This window comes from Rhinopithecus roxellana, chromosome 2 (assembly GCF_007565055.1).
Source record: "Rhinopithecus roxellana isolate Shanxi Qingling chromosome 2, ASM756505v1, whole genome shotgun sequence".
In the NCBI taxonomy this organism is placed as follows: Eukaryota; Metazoa; Chordata; class Mammalia; order Primates; family Cercopithecidae; genus Rhinopithecus; species Rhinopithecus roxellana.
In genome coordinates, this window is record NC_044550.1 from 131,964,737 (window position 1) to 131,984,587 (window position 19,851).

Genomic DNA, 19,851 nt, shown 5'->3' on the forward strand with positions numbered 1-19,851 from the left:
CAGGAAGCAGCAGGTGTCATTCTGCTTAAGCTGGCCCAGTCCCCCTGTGGTCCAGCAAAGCTGCCCTCTCCTGACTGTCATCATGGAGCTGAGGGGTATTCTAGCTCTAGTGTGCTCGCCCCACAGGTGGCTTCATGTCCACCCCATCCTGCATCCAACCACGTGAGCTCCAACATCTGCTCTCCCAGCTGAGCTCCAACCCAACCCCAGTGGCCAGTGGGGCTCTCCTTTCTGGCTTCCATACTGCTGGTTCCCTAAATGTTCCCTGCTTGGAACTGAACTCATCACGTCCCACTGGCCTTCCCCAAAACAATACTCGCTGCTAATGTCCAGTGAGTACCAACCATTTGCCAGGCCCTGTGGCTGGGGCACTGCACACACAACTCACTGAGATACTGTCTCTGTCCCCCGAGCTGCTCCAATCTGTGACTTAACAGATGTCTCAGACCCAGAAATAAACAAGAGTCAATAAAATTAGAATTTTCATTTTATAAGAGTTCTGACCACAATTAGAAATCAACCATAGGTATCTAGAAAATTCCCAAGTACTTGGAAACTAAATAAAACTTTCTAAATTACTCATCTTCAAATAAGTAAAAAGAGAAATTAGAAACTCTGTTCAACTGAATAAAAATGAATGTATAATATATTAAAATTCATAGGTTGTAGAGGTAGAGGGAAATTAATAGTACTAAAGTGTCTATATTAGAAAATAAGGTTCACATCAATAACCTCAGTTTCCATCTTAAAAACTAGAGAAAGACCAAATAAAACCCAGAATAACCAGAAAAAAAAAAAATAAAAGTATGAATCGATAATAAAGTTGAGAGTGTGAATTAATAAGAAAGCTGAGAGTGTGACTCAGTAATAAAGGTAAGAGTGTGAGTCAATAAAGCTGAGAGTGTGAATCAATAATAAACCTGAGAGTGTCAATCAATAATAAAGCTCAGAGTGTGACTCAATAACAAAGCTCAGAGTGTGACTCAATAATAAAGATGAGTGTGAATCAATAAAGATGAGTGTAACTCAATAATAAAGATGCATGTGAATCAATAACAAAGCTCAGAGTGTGACTCAATAATAAAGATGAGTGTGAATCAATAAAGATGAGTGTAACTCAATAATAAAGATGCATGTGAATCAATAACAAAGCTGAGAATGTGACTCAATAATAAAGATGAGTGTGAATCAATAAAGATGAGTGTAACTCAATAATAAAGATGCATGTGAATCAATAACAAAGCTGAGAGTGTGACTCAATAATAAAGATGAGTGTGAATCAATAAAGATGAGTGTAACTCAATAATAAAGATGCATGTGAATCAATAACAAAGCTGAGAATGTGACTCAATAATAAAGATGAGTGTGAATCAATAAAGATGAGTGTAACTCAATAATAAAGATGCATGTGAATTAATAACAAAGCTGAGAATGTGACTCAATAATAAAGATGAGTGTGAATCAATAAAGATGAGTGTAACTCAATAATAAAGATGCATGTGAATCAATAACAAAGCTGAGAGTGTGACTCAATAATAAAGATGAGTGTGAATCAATAAAGATGAGTGTGAATCAATGAAATCAAGAGTATAAATCAATGAAATAAAGATAAGAATGTAAGTCAAAGAAGCACAATAGTGAAAATAAAAACTAAAAGCTGATTCTTTGAGATCAATAAAATTGATACATCTTTAGCAAGATTGATCATGACAAAAAGACACAGTTTTCAATAGCACGAATTACAGAGGTGATATCACTACAGATTCTACAGATATTAAAAGAATAATAAGAGAATATTATAAACAACTTGACGTCAATGAATTTAATCACTTAGATAAACGAAGCAAATTTCTTGAAATTTCCAAACCACCAAAGCTCATTCAAGAAGAAACAGATCACCCAAATAGCACTATATCTATTAAAGAAATTGAATTTGGAGTTAAAAAATCTTCCTACAAAAAACCTTCAAGCCCAAAAGAGCTCACTGGCAAATTCCGCCAGATGTTTAAGGAACAAGTAGTACTAATTCTATACAAACTCCACCCGAAAACTGAAAATAAGTGACTACTTCTAACCTCATTATCTGGACACAACAACCAGAAGAGAAAACTAGACCAATATCCCTCATGAAAACAGATACAAAAATTCTTTAAACAAATAAAATCCAATAATACATTAAAAAAAGGATAGTACAGCCAGGCATGGTGGCTTATACCTGTAATCCCAGCACTTTGGGAGACCAAGGTGGGCAGATCACCTAAGGTCAGGAGTTCAAGACCAGCCTGGCCAACGTGGTGAAACCCCATCTTTACCAAAAATACAAAAATTATCTGGGCATGATGGTGGGCACCTGTAATCCCAGCTACATGGGAGGCTGAGGCAGGAGAATCACTTGAGCCTGCGAGGCAGAGGTTGCAGTGAACCAAGATTATACCACTCCACTCCAGCCTGGGGGACAGACTGAGACTCCATCTCAAAAAAAAAGAAAAGATAATACATCATAAATAAGTGATAAATGAGGTACATCCCAGGAATGCACGCTTGATTTAACATTTAAAAATCAACCAATGCAATTTACCACATTAACAGACTAGAAAGAAAAACCATATGATTATCTCCAGAGATGCATAAAAAGCCTCTGACAAAATGTAACATCCATTCCCAATAAAAACCAGAAACAGAAGGGAACTTTTCAACCTGATAAAGGATACCTATGCAAGTTTTTAGCTAGCATCATACTCAATGGTGAAAGATTGAGTGTTTTTCTCTCCAAGATCAGGAATGAGACAAGGATGTTCACTCTTACCTCTTTCATTCAGTATTTTCCTGGAAGTTCTAGCCAGGCAAGAGAAAAAAAAGGCATTCAGATTGGAAAGGAAGAAGTAAAACTATCTTTATTCACAGACTGTATAGCCATCTATGTAGTAAATCTGATGGAATCTACAAAAAAAGTTTCTAGAAGCAGTAAGTGAGTTATCGAGCTTTTATTTTATCTTTTATGGTGAACATCCAAAAATCATTTTAATTTTAATATTCTCTTAACCAACTACCAGAAACTGAAATTTCAAAGAATACATCATTTATAATAGCATCAAAATTAAGAAATACTTAAGAATAAATCTGATGAAAAATGCCCCAAAACCAGTACACTGAAAACTATAAAACATTGCAGAGAGAAGTTAAAGAAGATATAAATAAACGGAGAAGTATTCTGTATTCATGGGTCAGAAGAGTTACCATTGTTAAAATGCCAAATTTCCCCAAATTGATCTGTAAATTCAATGCAATCCCCATCAGATCATCAGCAGGCTTTATTTTTCTTTTTATAGAAATTGACAAACGTATTCTGAAATTCAAATAGAAATGCAGAGGGTCTGAGGAGCCCATGCAACTTGGAAAAGGAAGAATAAAATCGGGGGACTGACATCACCTGCCTTTTTGACCTACTGTGAGGCCACAGTAATCGAGCCAGTGCAATACTGAATATTGGCCTAAAGACAGATAGCTGGAATGGCATATGGTCATTCTCTTTTTGACAACGGTGTGAAGGCACTTCAGTAGAGAACAGTCTTGCAACAAATGGTGCTAGAACAATTGAATTTCCAAGGCAAAAACAACAAAAACCCCCCAAACTTCGATCTATACTTTGCACGATTTAAAAATATACTAATTCAAAATGCATCGTAGTCCTAAATCTGAAACCTCAAAAAGTAAAACTTCTAGAAGAAATTGTAGGAGAAAAATCTTTCTGACCTTGGGTTAGCAAAGACTTCGTAGATACAACACCAAATGCATGACAAATTGGGAAAACAGACTTCATCAAAATTTACACAACTTCTGCTCTTTAAAGACACTGTTTGGAGAATGAAAAGACAAGCCACAGACTGGGAGAAAATACTTGCAATTTGCTTATCTGATAAAGGATTCCTATCCAGAATGTAGAAAGAGCTCTCACAACCTACTAATAAGAACACACATAACCTAAATGCTTTTAATGGGCCAAATGTTTAAACATACCAAAGATGAACAGTTGATGAATAAGCCATGTGGGAGATGGGGTCAGAGCCGGCCGGTACGCCTGACCCCTGGGTCCACTGGGTCCTGGAAGGCTTTGGATTTGATCTTGAATCACCAGACGTGATCTGCCTTTAGTTTTGAAAGGGCCTCTCTGGCTGTGGGAGGGTCTGTGGGGATGGGGCAGCATCCGGAGGAACCCAGAGAGGTGATGGTCCAGGGCAGTGAGTGCCCCAGCACTGGACCCGGAGGTGGAGGTGGAGGCGGAGCGGTGGCAAGGCCCGGGGTGGACGTGTCCTGAAGCCTGGACCAATGGACTCGCTGACAGCGGATGAGGCATGTGGGAAGTCCAGAGGGACAGAGGGACAAGGCTGACGTAACTGAGTGGGGACGGCAGGTGGGGCTGCAGAAGTAGGGGTCTTGTCAGGTGCTCTGAGTGAGAATTGCCCGTGGACATCGGTGGGGCCCTCCCACAAGCAGCTGCCCGTCCGAGTCTGGAGTGGGAGGGGCCAGGCTGGAGGCGTAAATCCGGGGGATCACTCTCTAGCTGGCTTCTAAATCCAGGGCATGGGATCCTCAACAGGCCCTGCACAGCCCACCTGGGACATTGGCTGTTCCCGTTCCCACTGCCTGGGAGTCCCTTGCAATCTCCAGAGCCTGCCCTGCTCCCTTCCCACAGTCTCTGCCAGAGGTGGGTCACCTCCTCAGAGAGGTCTCCTGCCCCATCGTGCAGCCGTCACCCTCGAGGTCCCAGCCCTGTCCCGGCCTCCTCCCAGCACCCCTCACTCTGATCTGTGGCATCTGGGGGCATTTTTGTGGTCCGTCTCCCTACTAGAAGGAAAACGGGAAGGAAAACGGGAAAACCTCTGGCTCACAGCCCACGGGAGTCCAAGGCACAGAGCCGGCACTTGAACAATGCCTGTGGTCCCCTCCGACTAAGACCTACCGTGCGGTTGGGAAAGCAGGGGCCCGGTAATGCCTCTGGGCCGGAGCTGAGGAAAGCGCGACTGGCTGTGCTCAGGATAGGAGACTCTAAAGCCTCTTCTCCTTGAACTTAAGAGGTGAGCAGAACACACACCAAGCACCAGGCCACCAGGCTCCCTGCCCATCCTGCTCCCGGCCCTGCTCCTGCCTGGTGGCTGGGCTGCCTCTGCCAGCCTTTTCCACTATTGGGAAGGACTCAGGACTCCACCCAGCACAGGGGCCTGAGACCAGGGGACCTTATGGCTTTTGAGACCAAGTGACCCTGTGACCTCTGAGACTGGGGAACACTGTGAATTCTGAGACCAGGGAACCTTATGGTTTTTGAGACCAGGGGTCCCTGTGACTTCTGAGACCAGGGAAACATGGTTTTTGAGACCAGGGGTCCCTGTGACTTCTGAGACCGAGGAACCCTGTGGTCTCTGAGATTGGGGAATCCTGTAATGTCAGAGATCTGGGAACTCTGTGATGTCTGAGACCAGGGAACGCTCATGCCCCTGTCCCTGTCCCCTCCCCTCCCTACAGCTGTCCCTTGGCTTGTGGCCACAGGATAAATGAGGGGTTTACTCCCCAGGCCAGAGGTCTCCCACCTATGAACCGCACTGTCCCCCATAATCCACAGAGGGGCAGATGCCCACAAACGGCCCCACTCCATGAATCAAACACCCCACACCACCCCATGTAGGGCTACACTCTGGTCCTAAGGCTGGCTGGACCCCAAGCTCTCCTGGGGCTCCCCCAACATGCATGGTGGCCACTCTTTACCCTGAAAGTCCCCCAGAGGCCTCTGCACCCCACCCCCAGACAAGAATAAGAAATGTACTTAACACCTCCTTGATTTAATAAAAAGATGGTTCATTTCAAAGAACTTTAGATTAACTGGGTTTGGATCATTGCATTTTATTAAATAAAAAAGAAAAGCAAGTACAAACACCAGTCAACTTGAGAAGGATTTTAAGATTGCTAATGTGCCATGCCGCTAAGGTTTATCAGGCTCCTCAGTTAGTCTGTGCTGTCCTTGGGGAGGGGATACAGCTCTGAGGACAGGGGATGTTTCCCAGGGGGTCTGGGATGAGGTCAGCACTAACTGGGACAGTCCCTGTTAAACAAAGGAGCAAACCCAGGCCCCGGCGGGATCCTGTCTCGGAGGAGAAAGACAGAGGCAAGAAGGGAAGAGGACACTATCATCCACTTCCAAGTAAAGTCACCTCATAGCTCAGTGTGTGCAAACTGCAGCTCCGTTAATTTCCAGTAAGGAGGCTGAAGTCAAAGGCACCCATGGAGAATGGGATAATTCAACAGGAAAGGCTCGGTCATTAGGGAAAGGAGCACGCTAGGACAGGTGTGGGTGCATCCCTGAATCTAGTTCTGAGCTTCCTAGAAGCCAACAGGAAAAGGGCTCAAGAGATTAGATGGTCCTCACTGTTCAAGAGTAGAAGACTTCAGCTTCTTTGGGCAAGACAGGCTCTGCCTGGCTCCAGATTGTCTTCCCATAATGGACACGGAAGGACAACGGCGGCATCCTCAACAGCAGCTCTTCATGTGACCAGCCCTCATGGCACCGGCCTTGGCTGCACTGGGGTCCATGTGCTTGGCTGACAGGGTCATGGAGGAGGGGGCAAACATGAGGAGGCCCCCTGCTCTCAATGAACTGCCAGTGAGGGGGCTGGGAGGAGACAGCAAAGCAATGTGGAAGTGTGAGTTGCTGAGTCAGGCCTGGGTGTTGGGCAGGAGGTGGGCATGGGAGGCACAATGGCAGGAGGGAGTAGCTCACTAGGGCTGAAGAGAAGGCGGGGAGGTGGAGGCCCCCAGGAAAGGCCCTGTGATTGGAAGCATGGCCCTGCTCTGGAAGGTGGCTGCAACTGCTCACTTAAGGAGGCAGTGGGTGTGCTCTTACCTGGGAGAGTTGCCTAGTGCCCTGGCGAGACCTCTCCCAGATGGGTGCTCATGGCAGTCTAGGAGTGAGCAGGGTGGGCTGGGCATCCCTTTTGGATGGGGGTGAGGAAATGGGGGCTTGGAGGAGGGTGACTTCCAAAGACGGGGTATTGGACTCTGCTCCCCTGGCATAGAGGATATTCTGCCATGTGATCTGCATGGGCCACCCGCTGGAAGAGGGAGTACTCAGGAATGGGTAGACGGATGGAAGAATAGATGAACAGGGATAGAGGGACAGGTGGGTGGACAGATGGATGGATGGATAGGTAGACAGGTGAATGAGTGGATGGGTGGATGGGTGGAAGGAAGGAGAGAAGGAAACAAGAAAGGCAAAAAAGGAAGGAAGAAATGGTGGACAGGTGGGTGAATGGGTGGACAGGTGGGTGGATGAGTGGATGAATGGATGAGTAGATGGATGGATGGATGGATGAATGGGTAAATGGATGGATGGTGGATGGATGGATGGATGGAAGAATTGGTGGGTGGAAGGATAAATGAGTGGTTGGTTGAATGGATGGGTGGATGGATGGATATAGAATGGATGGATGATGGACAGGTGGATGGATGGGTGAATGGGTGAATGGCTGGGTGGGTGGGGGGGTGAGTGGATAGATGGGTGGATGGATGATGGATAGGTGAATAGATGAATGGTGAATGGTTGGGCGGATGGGTGGATGGATAGATGGGTGGATGGACAGATGGGTGGATGGATGGATAGGTGGATGGATAGATAGGTGGATGGATAGATGGGTGGATGAATGGATGGATGGATAGAGGTAAATGAGTGAATGGAAAGATGGGTGGGTAGATGGATGGGTGGGTGGATGGATGGGTAGATGGGTAGAAAGTTGTGGGTAGATGGATGGTGGATGGATGGATGGATGGATGGATGGATGGATGGATGGATGGCTGGATGGGTGGGTGGATGGGTGGATGAGTGGGTGGATGAATGGATGATTGGATGGATGGGTAGATGGATGGATCGGTGAGTGAGTGAATGGATGGGTGAATGGATAGATGGATGGATGGGTGGGTGGATGGGTGTGTGGGTGGATGGATGGATGGATGGATGGATGGATGAATGAGTGAATGGATGGGTGAATGGACAGACAGAAGGATGGGTGGGTGGGTGGGTGGGAGGATGGATGAATGAATGGCTGGGTGGGTGGGTGGATGGATGATGGACAGGTGGATAGATGAATAGGTGAAGGCTGGGTGGATGGGTGGATGGAGAGATGGGTGGATGGATGGGTGGATGGATGGTAAATGGGTGGATGGAAAGATGGGTGGATGAATGGGTGGGTGGATGGATGGGTAGATGGGTAGAAATGTGTGGGTGGATGGAGGGCAAATGGATGGACGGGTGGGTGGGTGGGTGGATAGGTGGATGAGTGGGTAGATGAATGGATGGATGGGTGAATGGATGATTGGATGGATGGGCAAATGGATGGATGAGCGGGTGGGTGAATAGATGGGTGAGTAGAGAGACGGATGGATGAATGGGTGGATGGGTGTGTGGGTGGATGGGTGTGTGGGTGGATGGGTGGGTGGGTGGATGGATGGACAGATGGATGAGTGAGTGGTTGGGTGAATAGATAGATGGATGGGTGGGTGAAAGGATGGATGGATGGATGGACAGATGGATGGATGGATGGGTGAATGGATAGGTGGATGGGTGAATGGATGGGTGGATAGGTGGGTGGGTGGGTGAGTGGATGGATGGATGGATAGAAGGAAAGAAACACCTGACAACTAAGGAGCAGCCCAGATGACAGCAGCTTAGGGACTCCAAGAAGCTGATGGTAGAAGCTGAGATCGGAGATCACCAGCCAAAAGGAGACAGCCTTGGAGGGGGAGGGGGTGAACCTGACCATGAATTGATGATAGGCAGGGGGGAAGATCCTGAAAGAGGCTAAGCTGTCCTGGGGGTCTCACAGCTTTGGGGTGGGCAGAGAGGACCTGTCCAGTAGTGAGCAAGGTTCACCCAGCACCTCTGATGGGCCTTGGTCCCAGGACTGGGGTGCTAAGGGGCTGTAGCCCTGGGAGAGTGGCCCCTGCCTCCGGCCCCCTCCAGGTGAGCTCTTTACCTTTGATCTGCTTGTCCTGGAACTCTGTGAGGAACCGTGTGATGCGGTCCGAGGGGATGGCAAAGGAGATGCCAGCCGTGACCTTGAGCGTGTTGATGCCAATGACCTCGCCATCCTGGGCAGGGAGGTAAGAGCAGGCATTGGTTGGAGGAACCCAGGCAAACCCCTGCCCACAAAGCACTGTGTCCACAGCTCTGTTGCTAGAGGCTGACCCCGGCTGTCAATCCCCCTACAGCCCCTGACTCCCCTGAAAAGGTCACTCTCAGGATCACACCTGGGTCAGTGACCCCACCTCTCCAAATCCTGGAGATCCCCCTTACCCATCCCTGGAGAGTATTTCCAGGGAAGCTTGGAGCTTGGGCCTGCCCCCAGGCTCTGAACACTCTGCCTCTAAGAAGCAGGGCCATGGGGCCAGGGACACTGCCAAGCCACGTTTGGAGGGACTGAGAGAGGCAGGAACATGGTGAGGCGTGTTGGGTACTGAGACCATGTCTGTCCCTTTCTTCCAGAAGTGGGGGGCTGACAAGTAGGGCCAGGGGAGCTCCTTGAGCCCCATCCCTCTCTTTGGTTTGGCCCCTCCCAACCTGCCCTGCCCCCCATGAGGCTGGTGCCACCTGGGCAGGATCTGACCTAGCCCCTGGGAACCTCACATTCAGGCACGCTCCTGGAAAGGAGCCCCACCCTACAGCCTGGCATATACCCCTAGCCCTGCCCTCCCAGCCAGGGCCTGGCCAGCTCACCAGGGGACCCTCTGGGGCCTGGGGCAGAGCTTTGGGTCGAGGCACCCTTTGTCCTCCTGGTCCCTGGAAGCTCAGGAGGCAGGAAGAGCAGCCAAGTGTGAGATCCAGTAGATCGAGTTCTGTGTCCACCCTTGGCCCTCTGTGCCCATCTCTACTGCCTGGACCACGTGGAGCAGCCTCCTGGGCCTGGCTTCCTGGCCTCCAGCCTAAACCACACACAAGAACTTCCTTGAAGCCAGGGCATGCCCTCAGCCCTGCCAAAAGCCTGGGAGACATCTCGGGCACACAGGGTGAAGCCCCATCTGCACACGAGGCCTGAGGCAGCAGGACATGGGTGACCAACCCTTTCATTGTCCCCTTGTCTGATCTCCCCTCCCTAAACTTCCCTCAATGCTCATGCTGTGCCTTCTCCCTGGGATTTCTTCCTCCTGTACCCTGTCTTCCTCAATCTCAATGGCTGTTGTATAATGCTCACCTCCACGAAGCCCTCCCTGATCCCACATCAGCTGCCAGGTCTTCCTGCCCAGCATCCCTCCAGAGCCATCTCATGTGGCTCACATGGTGCTGGGCCTTGTTCACATCTGGGCACCTCCCCCGCCATGGACAGGAGCTCCAGGGGTGAGACTATCCGATTCTTCAGGGCCTAGGAGCTCTGAACTGAGCTTCCTGGTTTATTCTGGAAAAATCTCTCCTGGGATGAGGCTGAGCTTGACTTTGAGGCTCAAGACACAACTGGGAAGGGGAGAACGAGGATGCCCCTGTCATCCTGTGTGTACACCCAGGGCAGGGAGGGCTGGGGTGAGCAGCCCCACACCTGCGTCTCCCTTGCCCCAGCTCCCCTGACAGGCACATGGCCCTGGACTGAGCTGCTGCTCGTGGGTGAGTCCTCATTCCTGGTGGCCACCAGCATCCCTGAGGCACTTGGGGCAGTCTTGGTCTTTCCTCCTTCCAGGCCTCCAGCCCAGCCGCACTCCTGATAGTTGGTGTTAAGGTTCTAGGACCATATTGTGGGGCCTGTCCCGCCTCAAGGCTGAGCGTCCCCCATGTGAGAAGAGCCCCAGAAACCTAGAGATTTGGGCTCTAGGGGACACTTACCAGGTTCACCAGCGGTCCCCCGGAGTTCCCGTACTGCAGGGGGAGGAAACAGCATTAGCGGTGCCTGACCCCGCCCGAGGGTTCCCGGAGCTCCTTCTTCCAGCTCTACCTCTAACCAGTGCAGAGACGCATAAGCAGATCTCATCCTCAGCAGCATGGAAAGGCCTCAGTGCTGTGCCCATTTCACAGATAAGAAGGCCAAGCCCACAGAGGCCATGTGGACGGCTGCCTGATGACCGAGGTCTGACTGTTACTGTTCTCTGCGCAAACCATTTGCTTTGGCATCTACACCCTTGAGACCAGGCAGCACCACCTGGCGCATGGAGAATGGAGGTGCTACTTCCTATCCTGCTGGCCTGGGGGACCCTCCACAAAGACTCAGATTCCAGCCAAGTGCCCGAGTCACGGCAAAGCTGGACGGACGTGATCTGCGGCATCTGCGTGAAGTGCTTTGTGGATGCTACAGGTGCCAGCAACATAATCACAATAATAATGACAAGTGGTGTTGGCCAGGGTGTGTAAGCTGGGCAAAGGTGTTTCCAGGCCATGGCCATGCCTCTGTTTCTCTGAAAAGCTGCCCGAAGGAAGACCGCAGCCTCTGACTCCCAGGATGACTGGCACCCTGGGGTGGAAGTCACAGGAGTAGAGCTCCACTGAATGTAAAGAGAGAACTTTCTAGCAAGTGGATGTGTCGAGTGACAGAATGGCTCTGGGGATGGGGGCAAGCTGAGTCAAAGACTACCTTGAGGTTGAGGTCTTGGGCACAGATGGCAGGTGCCCCGGCCTCCTGTCCCTGGGACTCACGTTGATGATGGCGTCCGTCTGGATGTAGTCCATGTCGGAGTCCCGGAGGCCCAGCTCCCTGCCCTCCCGCTGGGCAGTGCTGACGATGCCGGTTGTCACCGTGTTCTGCAGGGCGAAGGGACTGCCGATGGCCACCACAAACTCCCCAGGCCGCAGGTCGGCCGAGTGGCCCAGCAACAACACAGGGAGCTTTTTCTAGGAGAGGGAAGAAGATACAGAGAGGGAGGCTTAGCCGTCTACGTTCAGTGGGGACCAGAGTCAGATCCTGGCACGGGGTGTCCCAGAGAAGGCAGGCACATCTGTGCAAAGCTGTCAGGACTGCGAAGGCTCAGGCAGGTCACCAGTGCAGACCAAGACCAGGGCAGCCCCATGCTGAGACCCAGGGCTGGAGTCCATGGAACAGAGGCTCAGCTGTGCCAGGGAGCAAAGGTTGCCCCAGGGCAGGCATGGGTGCTCATCATGGGCGGTGCACAGAGGGTGCAGCTGACCACAGCCTCCAAGGTTATTGAGCCCAATGATCTGATGGTCACATGTCCTCTAAAAATCTGGTAAAAGCTGCAGACACCTGGTAAAAACTACTACTGCATATGCACCACACACAAACTGACGCATTTGATGAAGAGAGATCTGCGGGCCCCCGCAGCCCAGCTAAGGACTCCAGGAGCCCCAGCTCTGAAATCCTTGATCCAGTTCAGTCTCATCTTCCAATACAGACACACGGGGGACTCAGGCCTGGAGAGGTGAAGCCACTAGCCAAGCTCCACTCCCGCCGTGCACACTGAGACACCTGCACACTCCTGTTCTGCTTTTGCGTGGGGCCAGCGGAGCCTGTCTGATTATCTGACTCTGCAACTAGGCTGGGAGCTCGGAGGGCAGCCGGGCTCTGCGTTCCAGAAGCCGCGTGGTGCACACTCCGAGAAGGTGGTCCCGGGTGCCTGTTAGAAGGTGCCGAAGCTCAGATGCACACATAACTCGGGGAAGGCGGTTCTGTGCTCATACCCACATCAACTTCCTGGTTCTGGTTTTACACCTGTTACCTAAGATGTCACCATTGAGGGAAGCTGGGGAAAGGCTCCTGGGACCTTGTGGCACTACCCTGTAGCTTCTTGTGGGTCTGCGATCCGCCAGGTCGCATGAGCCTCACCCCGGCTCAGGAGATCAGTGGGGCAGGACCCCATGCCTCTGACCCTCTGGACGGCTCCCCTCCACCAGGCCACTGGTCCTTCTCACTGTTTCAGTCCTCTTCCCTTTTACTATACACCATCATGTCAAATGAGAAAGTTTCTAGCTTTCCATACGAGGAGAAAGCTATCAATAACGGGGGCGATGTGGAGCCCCGCACAGGATTAAAGGAGCACTTGGTGGGTGGGTGCTGGTGAGGGAAAGGCTCAGGTCGCTCCTTTATTCTGTGTGCCGCTGGGGCTCAAGAAGCTTCAGACAATGGCAGAGAGAACCCCAGGGGGCAGAACCAGGCCTGCACATTGGAAGGCGAGGACCCGGAGAGATATTTTCCATTGCTGACCGGCTGAAGAGGCAGAAATAACAACGTCTGAAGCCCCGGGAGGCTGTGAGCTGGGGAGGGTCAGCCCATCCTCCCTGCACCCAAGGAGGGCGCACAGGTGAGGGCTGTGAGCTGGGGAGGGTCAGCCCATTCTCCTGCACCCAAGGAGGGTGCATAGGTGAGGGCCATGAGCTGGGGAGGGTCAGCCCATCCTCCTGCACCCAAGGAGGGTGCACAGGTGAGGGCTGTGAGCTGGGGAGGGTCAACCCATCCTCCTGCACCCAAGGAGGGTGCACAGGTGAGGGCTGTGAGCTGGGGAGGGTCAGCCCATCCTCCTGCACCCAAGGAGGGCGCACAGGTGAGGGCTGTCAGCTGGGGAGGGTCAGCCCATTCTCCCTGCACCCAAGGAGGGCGCACAGGTGAGGGCTGTCAGCTGGGGAGGGTCAGCCCATCCTCCTGCACCCAAGGAGGGCGCACAGGTGAGGGCCATGAGCTGGGGAGGGTCAGCCCATCCTCCTGCACCCAAGGAGAGTGCACAGGTGAGGGTCATGAGCTGGGGAGGGTCAGCCCATCCTCCTGCACCCAAGGAGGGCGCACAGGTGAGGGCCGTGAGCTGGGAGGGTCAGCCCATCCTCCTGCACCCAAGGAGGGTGCACAGGTGAGGGCCATGAGCTGGGGAGGGGCAGCCCATCCTCCTGCACCCAAGGAGGGTGCACAGGTGAGGGTCAGGAGCCTTTGCATGGCTCGATTTAATGCTTAGGGGCTAGGAGGGCATTTCCCACCTCAGGTCATAGCCATAGGTGCTGAGAAGGGCCTGCAGGACATGAATCACACTAGCTCTGCTGGCACCCATTTGCCACAGGTGGCTGGTGGGGCATCCTGCTCAGCCCCACCTGGACACCACTCCCCCAGTCCTGCCAGCATTCTGCCACAGCCGCCGGAAGGGGACAGACAAACCTGCCCCTAGTCTTGCTCTCCTCTTCCCATGGGGGTCCTTGAGAGGGGTTTGCAAACTGGCCCAAGGCCCAAACGCCACTCGTTGCCTGTTTTGTGAATCAAGCTTTACTGGAACGCAGCCACACCCACCTGTGCAGCCTATGGCTGCGTTCTTGCCACTGCAGAGATGCATGGTTGTGACAGAGACCACAGGGCTTGCAAAGATAAAATATTTACCATTTGGCTTCATGGAAAGTTTGTTGGCTGGGCACCCAGGTCATGCCTGTAATCCCAACACTTTGAGAGGCCGAGGCAGGAGGATTGCTTGAGCCCAGGAGCTGTAGACCAGCCTGGGCAATACAGCGAGATCTTGTCTCTACCAAAAATTTAAAAATGAGCTAGGTGTGGTGGTGCGTGCCTGTAGTCCCTGCTATTTGGAAGGCCAAGGCGGGAGGATTCCTTGAGCCCAGGAGTTTGAGGCTGCAGTGAGCTGTGATTGTGTCACTGCACTCCAGCCTGGGCAACAGAGTGAGACCCTGAAAAAAAAAACAAAAAAGAAAGAGAGAGAGAGGGAGGAGGGAGGGAGGGAAGAAGGAAGGAAGGAAGGAAAGGAAGGAAAGGAAAGGAAAGGAAAGGAAAGGAAAGGAAAGGAAAGGAAAGGAAAGGAAAGGAAAATTTGGGGGCTGGGCACAGTGGCTCATTCCTGTAATCCTAGCACTTTGGGAGGCCAAGGCAAGGGGATGACCTGAGGTCAGGAGTTCAAGACTAGCCTGGCCAACATGGTGAAACCCATCTCTACTAAAAACACAAAAATTAGCCGGGGGTGGTGGCAGGCACCTGTAGTTACAGCTACTCAGGAGACTGAGACAGGAGAATCACTTGAACCTGGGAGGTGGAGGTTGCAGTGAGCCGAGATCCTGCTACTGCACTCTAGCTTGGGTGACAGAGCAAGAACCCAGCTCAAAAAAAAAAAAAAAAAAAGGCTGGGCACGGTGGCTCATGCCTATAATCCCAGCACTTTGGGAGGTCAAGGCGGGAGGATCACCTGTGGTCAGGAGTTCGGGACCAGCCTGACCAACATGAAGAAACCCCGTCTCTACTAAAAATACAAAAAAACTGGCCGGGTATGGTGGCACATGCCTGTAATCCCAGCTACTTGGGAGGCTGAGGCAGGAGAATCGCTTGAACCCGGGAGGTGGAGGTTGTGGTGAGCCGAGATCTCCAGCCATTGCACTCCAGCCTGGGCAACAAGGGCGAAACTCCTTTTCAAAAAAAAAAAAAGAAAGAAAGAAAAGAAAATTTGCCAACTCCTGTCCTTGAGCACACCCCTCAGTGGGTTTCCTTGTCTTTAAAATGGAGGTGCCCCCAGACTCAATAGCAACCGTGAAAGGGCTGAAAAGCAGGGAAGGGTCCCCATTAGGGGAACTCCTTGGAACCATTAAATCTCCTCTCCCTTGATGGGGCAAGAGGAAACCCCCTTTGCAAAAGACTTCATCACAAATGCTGTAAACTTTCATTCAGAAAGAGAGGAAGCCAAATTCAAACCAGCCAAGGTGAACTTCCCAGCCCGAGGGAAGCTCCGGGTCCAACGCTGGTGTGAGACATGGGACTCAGTGACCTCATGGCATGGGGAGGCCACAGGTAACTCGACTTGGGTCCCCAGGGTCACAAAACCATGGCATTGGGCAAGACAAGAACAAGCTGGAGGGAGGCCAGGGTCCTAGCTGAGCGGGCCAGCCCTGCTCCAGTGCACTGTGATCTTGGGCAAGTTACCTAACTTCCAAGCCTCAGTTTCCCCATCTGAAATCCCAAGATAATGAGGGCCGTGATATGGCTTGGCTCTGTGTCTCCACCCAAATATGTCAAATTGTAATCTCCATGTGTTGGGGGAGGAGCATGGTGGGAGGTGATGGGATCATGGGGGCAGACTTCTCCCATGCTGTTTTCGTGGTAGTGAGTTCTCACGAGATCTGATGGTTTAAAAGTGTGTGACACATCTCCCTTCACTCTCTCTCTCTCTCCAGCTCTGCCATGAGAAGACATGCCTGCTTCCCCTTTGCCTTCCGTAATGACTGTAAGTCTCCTGAGGCCTCCCGGTCATGCTTCCTGTACAACCTACAGAACTGTGAGTCAACGAAGCCTCTTCTCTTCATAAATGACCCAGTCTCAGGTAGTTCTTTATAGCAGTGTGAAAATGGACTCATACTGGCCCTTTCCTCCCAGGCCTGTGGTGAGAACTAGAGGAGTGCAGTCAGTGCCCGGCTGAGAGCAGACCTTCCGGAAACAGCTGGTGGAGGAACAAGAGGATTCTGGGGGCCTCAGTGCAGGCCTCTGGTGGGTCAGCTGGTGGGAGGTACAGATGTGAAGGTGGAGGGATGGGGCCCCTGTCCCAAGTGTTCCCTACGCAGCCCACTGGCCTCCACGCCCACACCCAGACGCCATCCCACGGGGCAGGTGCATCCCCAGTAGTGGGCCCAGGTAGGAAAGTGAAGCACCTCCATGGGGTGTGATACGGGACCACAGCCCACCCACTGTGGGCCGCACGCTTCCTGGCTCTGTCCTGCATCTAGTGGCTCAGGGAGCACAGGGCAAGGAGTCCAAAGACCTGGGCTCCAGGTCTTTTCTGAGCCGTGACCCTGGGCCAGGTGCCAGTCCTCCCTGGGCCCGGGTTCCTCCCACTGACCGATGGAAGGTGAGGCTAGCTCGCCTCTGGGGTCCGGCATCTGGGAAGAGGCCGCCATGCCCAGCCCCAGGTGCTTCCGCCCCTCCGTCCACGCCCACCCACCTTGGGATGGATCTTGATGGTGGCAATGTCTGACTTCTTGTCGATGTCTTTGATGGTGGCCTCATAGGAGTCCCCATTCTGTAGCTGCACCTTGAGCTGCTGCCTGCCCGAGGCAGCGTTGTTGCTGGACACCACATGGGCATTGGTGATGATCAGGCCGGCCTCTGACATGATGAAGCCAGAGCCGCTGGACAGGGGCACGTTGCGGCCAAACAGCGGGTGTCTGCAGCCAGGGAGACACAGGCAGGCGTTTAGGGTGGGGCTAGGACGCAGGAGAGTTGGGTGCAGTGGCGGGGCTGGTCAGCGAGGAGCAGAGCCAGTATGTGGCTGACAGAACACAGGTCTGGAGTCCTTCAAGCCTCCATTTGAATCCTGGCCGTGGGACCTGGCCAAGTCACTGGCGCCTGCACACATTCACAGCCATAAAGAGGTGATGATGATCACCTCTGGCTGCAATTTGCTGAGATGAGACGGGCTGCCTGAGATGTGTCAGATGACTCCCAGCTTGCATTCGCCATGCTGACTACGGAGCACGGAGCCAGACAGATCAGGATGCTAATCCCAAGTCCAGGCCCCACTTATTATCTGCCTGGCCGTGGGCAGGTTGGTGAGGCTCTCTGAGCCTCGTCTCTCCACATGGGAAATAGGACAACAACACCTCCTCCGCCAAGTGGTGATGCCTGGGCTCCTAAATGCCTCTCAACAAACAGGACAATAATTGGCTCTAGGGGAAAAGCTCCACTGCGCACACAGCATCCTCCGGGTCTCTAGCAGGTACCCAGGAACGGAGGCTTCCCAGAGGCTGGGGCAGATTCCTGATCATCCAGAGGGGGTGGGCGCTGGGAGGGCTGGGAAATGCTTATTCTCACCTCCTTCCACCCCCACCACCAGGCTAGCTGCCCAAAGCCCCAAATGTGGCAGTGCTGGCAGCCGGCAGATGCAGGACCCGAGCCCTAGACACCCCGAGGGCAGGGGTGCACAGGAACAGATTAGGCCAGCCTGGGCCCTGCTCTCTGTGAATGGGGTGGAGCTGGCCTGGGTCTGCACTGATGTTTGCTGATGGGCAACGATCCCCAGTTCTCACCAGAGCTGTCTGAGTAGAAGCCACAGCCCCACGTCCAGCAGGGGAGGAGGCTGAATACCAGACACAGCCTGAGACCTTCTCCAGGGTGGAAGCCTTCGGGACCCCAGCGTGGGGCTCAGCCCAGAGCAGGTACTCACTCCCTGAGGCTGCTTAGCAGAGATAAGCCAGGAAAATTGGCCCCCTCAGGGCCCGAAACCATGTGTGACACACAAAGCATGGAGGGATGGGAGCGTTCAGCACACGCAGGGAGGTGACGTCTCTGCAAAGGACAGGAGCTTCGCTGTGACCCACAGGACCAGGGATGGCAGCAAATGCCACCCTGCACTCCCTCTGAGACAGGCAGGCCATTGAATGCTCACAGGCACCCTGCAAGGGTGGTGCTGTGGTGACCTGTATCCCTGTCAAGAGATACAGCCAAGTCCTAACCCCATAGACCCGTGAATGTGACTTTATTTGGAAACAGGATCTTTGCAGGTGTCATGAAGTTATGGTCACATCACGGTGGGTCCTCAGTGTCTTTAGAGGAGGGGAGTCCAGACTCACAGAGGGGTAGGCCATGAGATGATGGAGACAGAGAGCAGAGAGAGGAGTCTAAGGGCCGAGGGGTACTGAGGACTGTGGAAAACACTAGAGTCAGTAGAGAAGCCTGGGACACTCTCCCCACATCCCCCAGAAGAAAGCAGTCTGGCTTGATTAGGACCTTGACACCTTGATTAGGACCTCTGGCCTCCAGAACCATGGGAGCAAACATCTCTGTCATTTTAAGCCATGCAGTCTGTGGCACTTTGTTATGGCAGCCACAAGAAACTACCGTCATCCCTAACTCTCAGGTCTTCACAGTGAGAAAACTGAGTCCCAAGATGCTGAACTACTTGCCTGGGTCAGGCAGGTGGGCAAAGGGCATAGCAGGGGTCTGCCCCAGGCAGCCTGGGCATCTGGCTGCTCAGCCACCTGCATGGTGACCCCAGCATCTGTCCACTCACATCTTCTGCCACACCCACTCCGTGTGTGCCCCAGAGTAGGAACTGCACCTGTTTTGCCTGTGTAAGCCCCAGGGTGCCTCCCAGGGCCTGGCACCTGCAGGGTCTGCAGAAAATGCCCACATCCAGACCTCAGGTCAGGGGTGACAGCTGGGAGGCCTGTGCCTGATGAGCATCTGTCTCATCTTGTCTGCTGGGTCTCACCCACCCACTCAGGGCATCAGCCACTGGAGGCTCTGAGGGCGGAAATAGCCTCCCAGCAGGGGTGAGTCAGTAATTAGCTGGTTCAGAGCCTGGTGGCCGGGGCCTTCCAGAAAGATGCTGCCCCCATTCCTACCTCCTGGAAGGCCAGCAATGTGCCACTTAGCGCATCCAGTTATAATTTCCTCAATGACACGTCTCAGGGCCCGGGGCCCGAGGGAAGGGCAGTGAGGGGTCAGTGTGCTGCCAAGGGGGCAGTGAGAGGCCCATCAGCATGGGGCACTGGACAGGGTGGCAACCAAGGCTATGGGTTCTGCATGGGTGGTGCCCCCAGGGTTGTTTTGAGAAACATAGGCTACACGCACACAGCCCACAGCCCAGGGCGCTCCCAGCAGGTGTGGAGGATGTGACGCTGAGGTGCTGTGTGCCCGTCATGTGCTCTCGCACCCCCATTCAAGGAGCACAGCCTATGCTGAAGAGCCCGAGATGGGGAGGGCAGAGGGGCAGTGACACCAAGTGACAGGGGCTTGGACAGGACAAGGCCGAGCCAGCCAGCAGGGAGGCTGTTCTGGAGCAGGAATCACTCCTGGGCTCTCCTGATGAGCCACCAGATTCTCAGTACCCAGTGGCGGGCCTAGGGCAGTGGAGCCTCCTCACGAGGAGGCTGGAGGCCTCAGTGAAAGTGCGGTGAAAACAAGCAAGTCCCTG

At 52.7% G+C, this 19,851-nt stretch overlaps 1 protein-coding gene across 3 annotated transcripts in view; it reads right to left on the reverse strand.

Moving 5' to 3' along the window:
- HTRA3 (HtrA serine peptidase 3) overlaps positions 1-19,851 on the reverse strand; it is a 38,597-nt gene that overhangs the window by 4,690 nt on the left and 14,056 nt on the right. Inside the window, exons 3-8 of one of the 3 annotated variants that reach the window (XR_004055696.1) lie at positions 16,879-17,101; positions 11,657-11,851; positions 10,853-10,885; positions 9,018-9,132; positions 6,419-6,661; positions 4,303-4,417 (exon numbers count right to left, since the gene is read on the reverse strand). Coding sequence is in view for 2 of the 3 variants with exons in the window: in XM_010384419.2 (XP_010382721.1) it covers positions 6,639-6,661; positions 9,018-9,132; positions 10,853-10,885; positions 11,657-11,851; positions 16,879-17,101 (589 nt within the window). In the remaining variant the exon portion in view is untranslated. Of the gene's footprint in view, positions 1-4,302; positions 4,418-5,875; positions 6,662-9,017; positions 9,133-10,852; positions 10,886-11,656; positions 11,852-16,878; positions 17,102-19,851 lie in introns of those variants that run through there. The other 2 variants (XM_010384419.2, XM_010384418.2) reach the window with 2 other exon arrangements.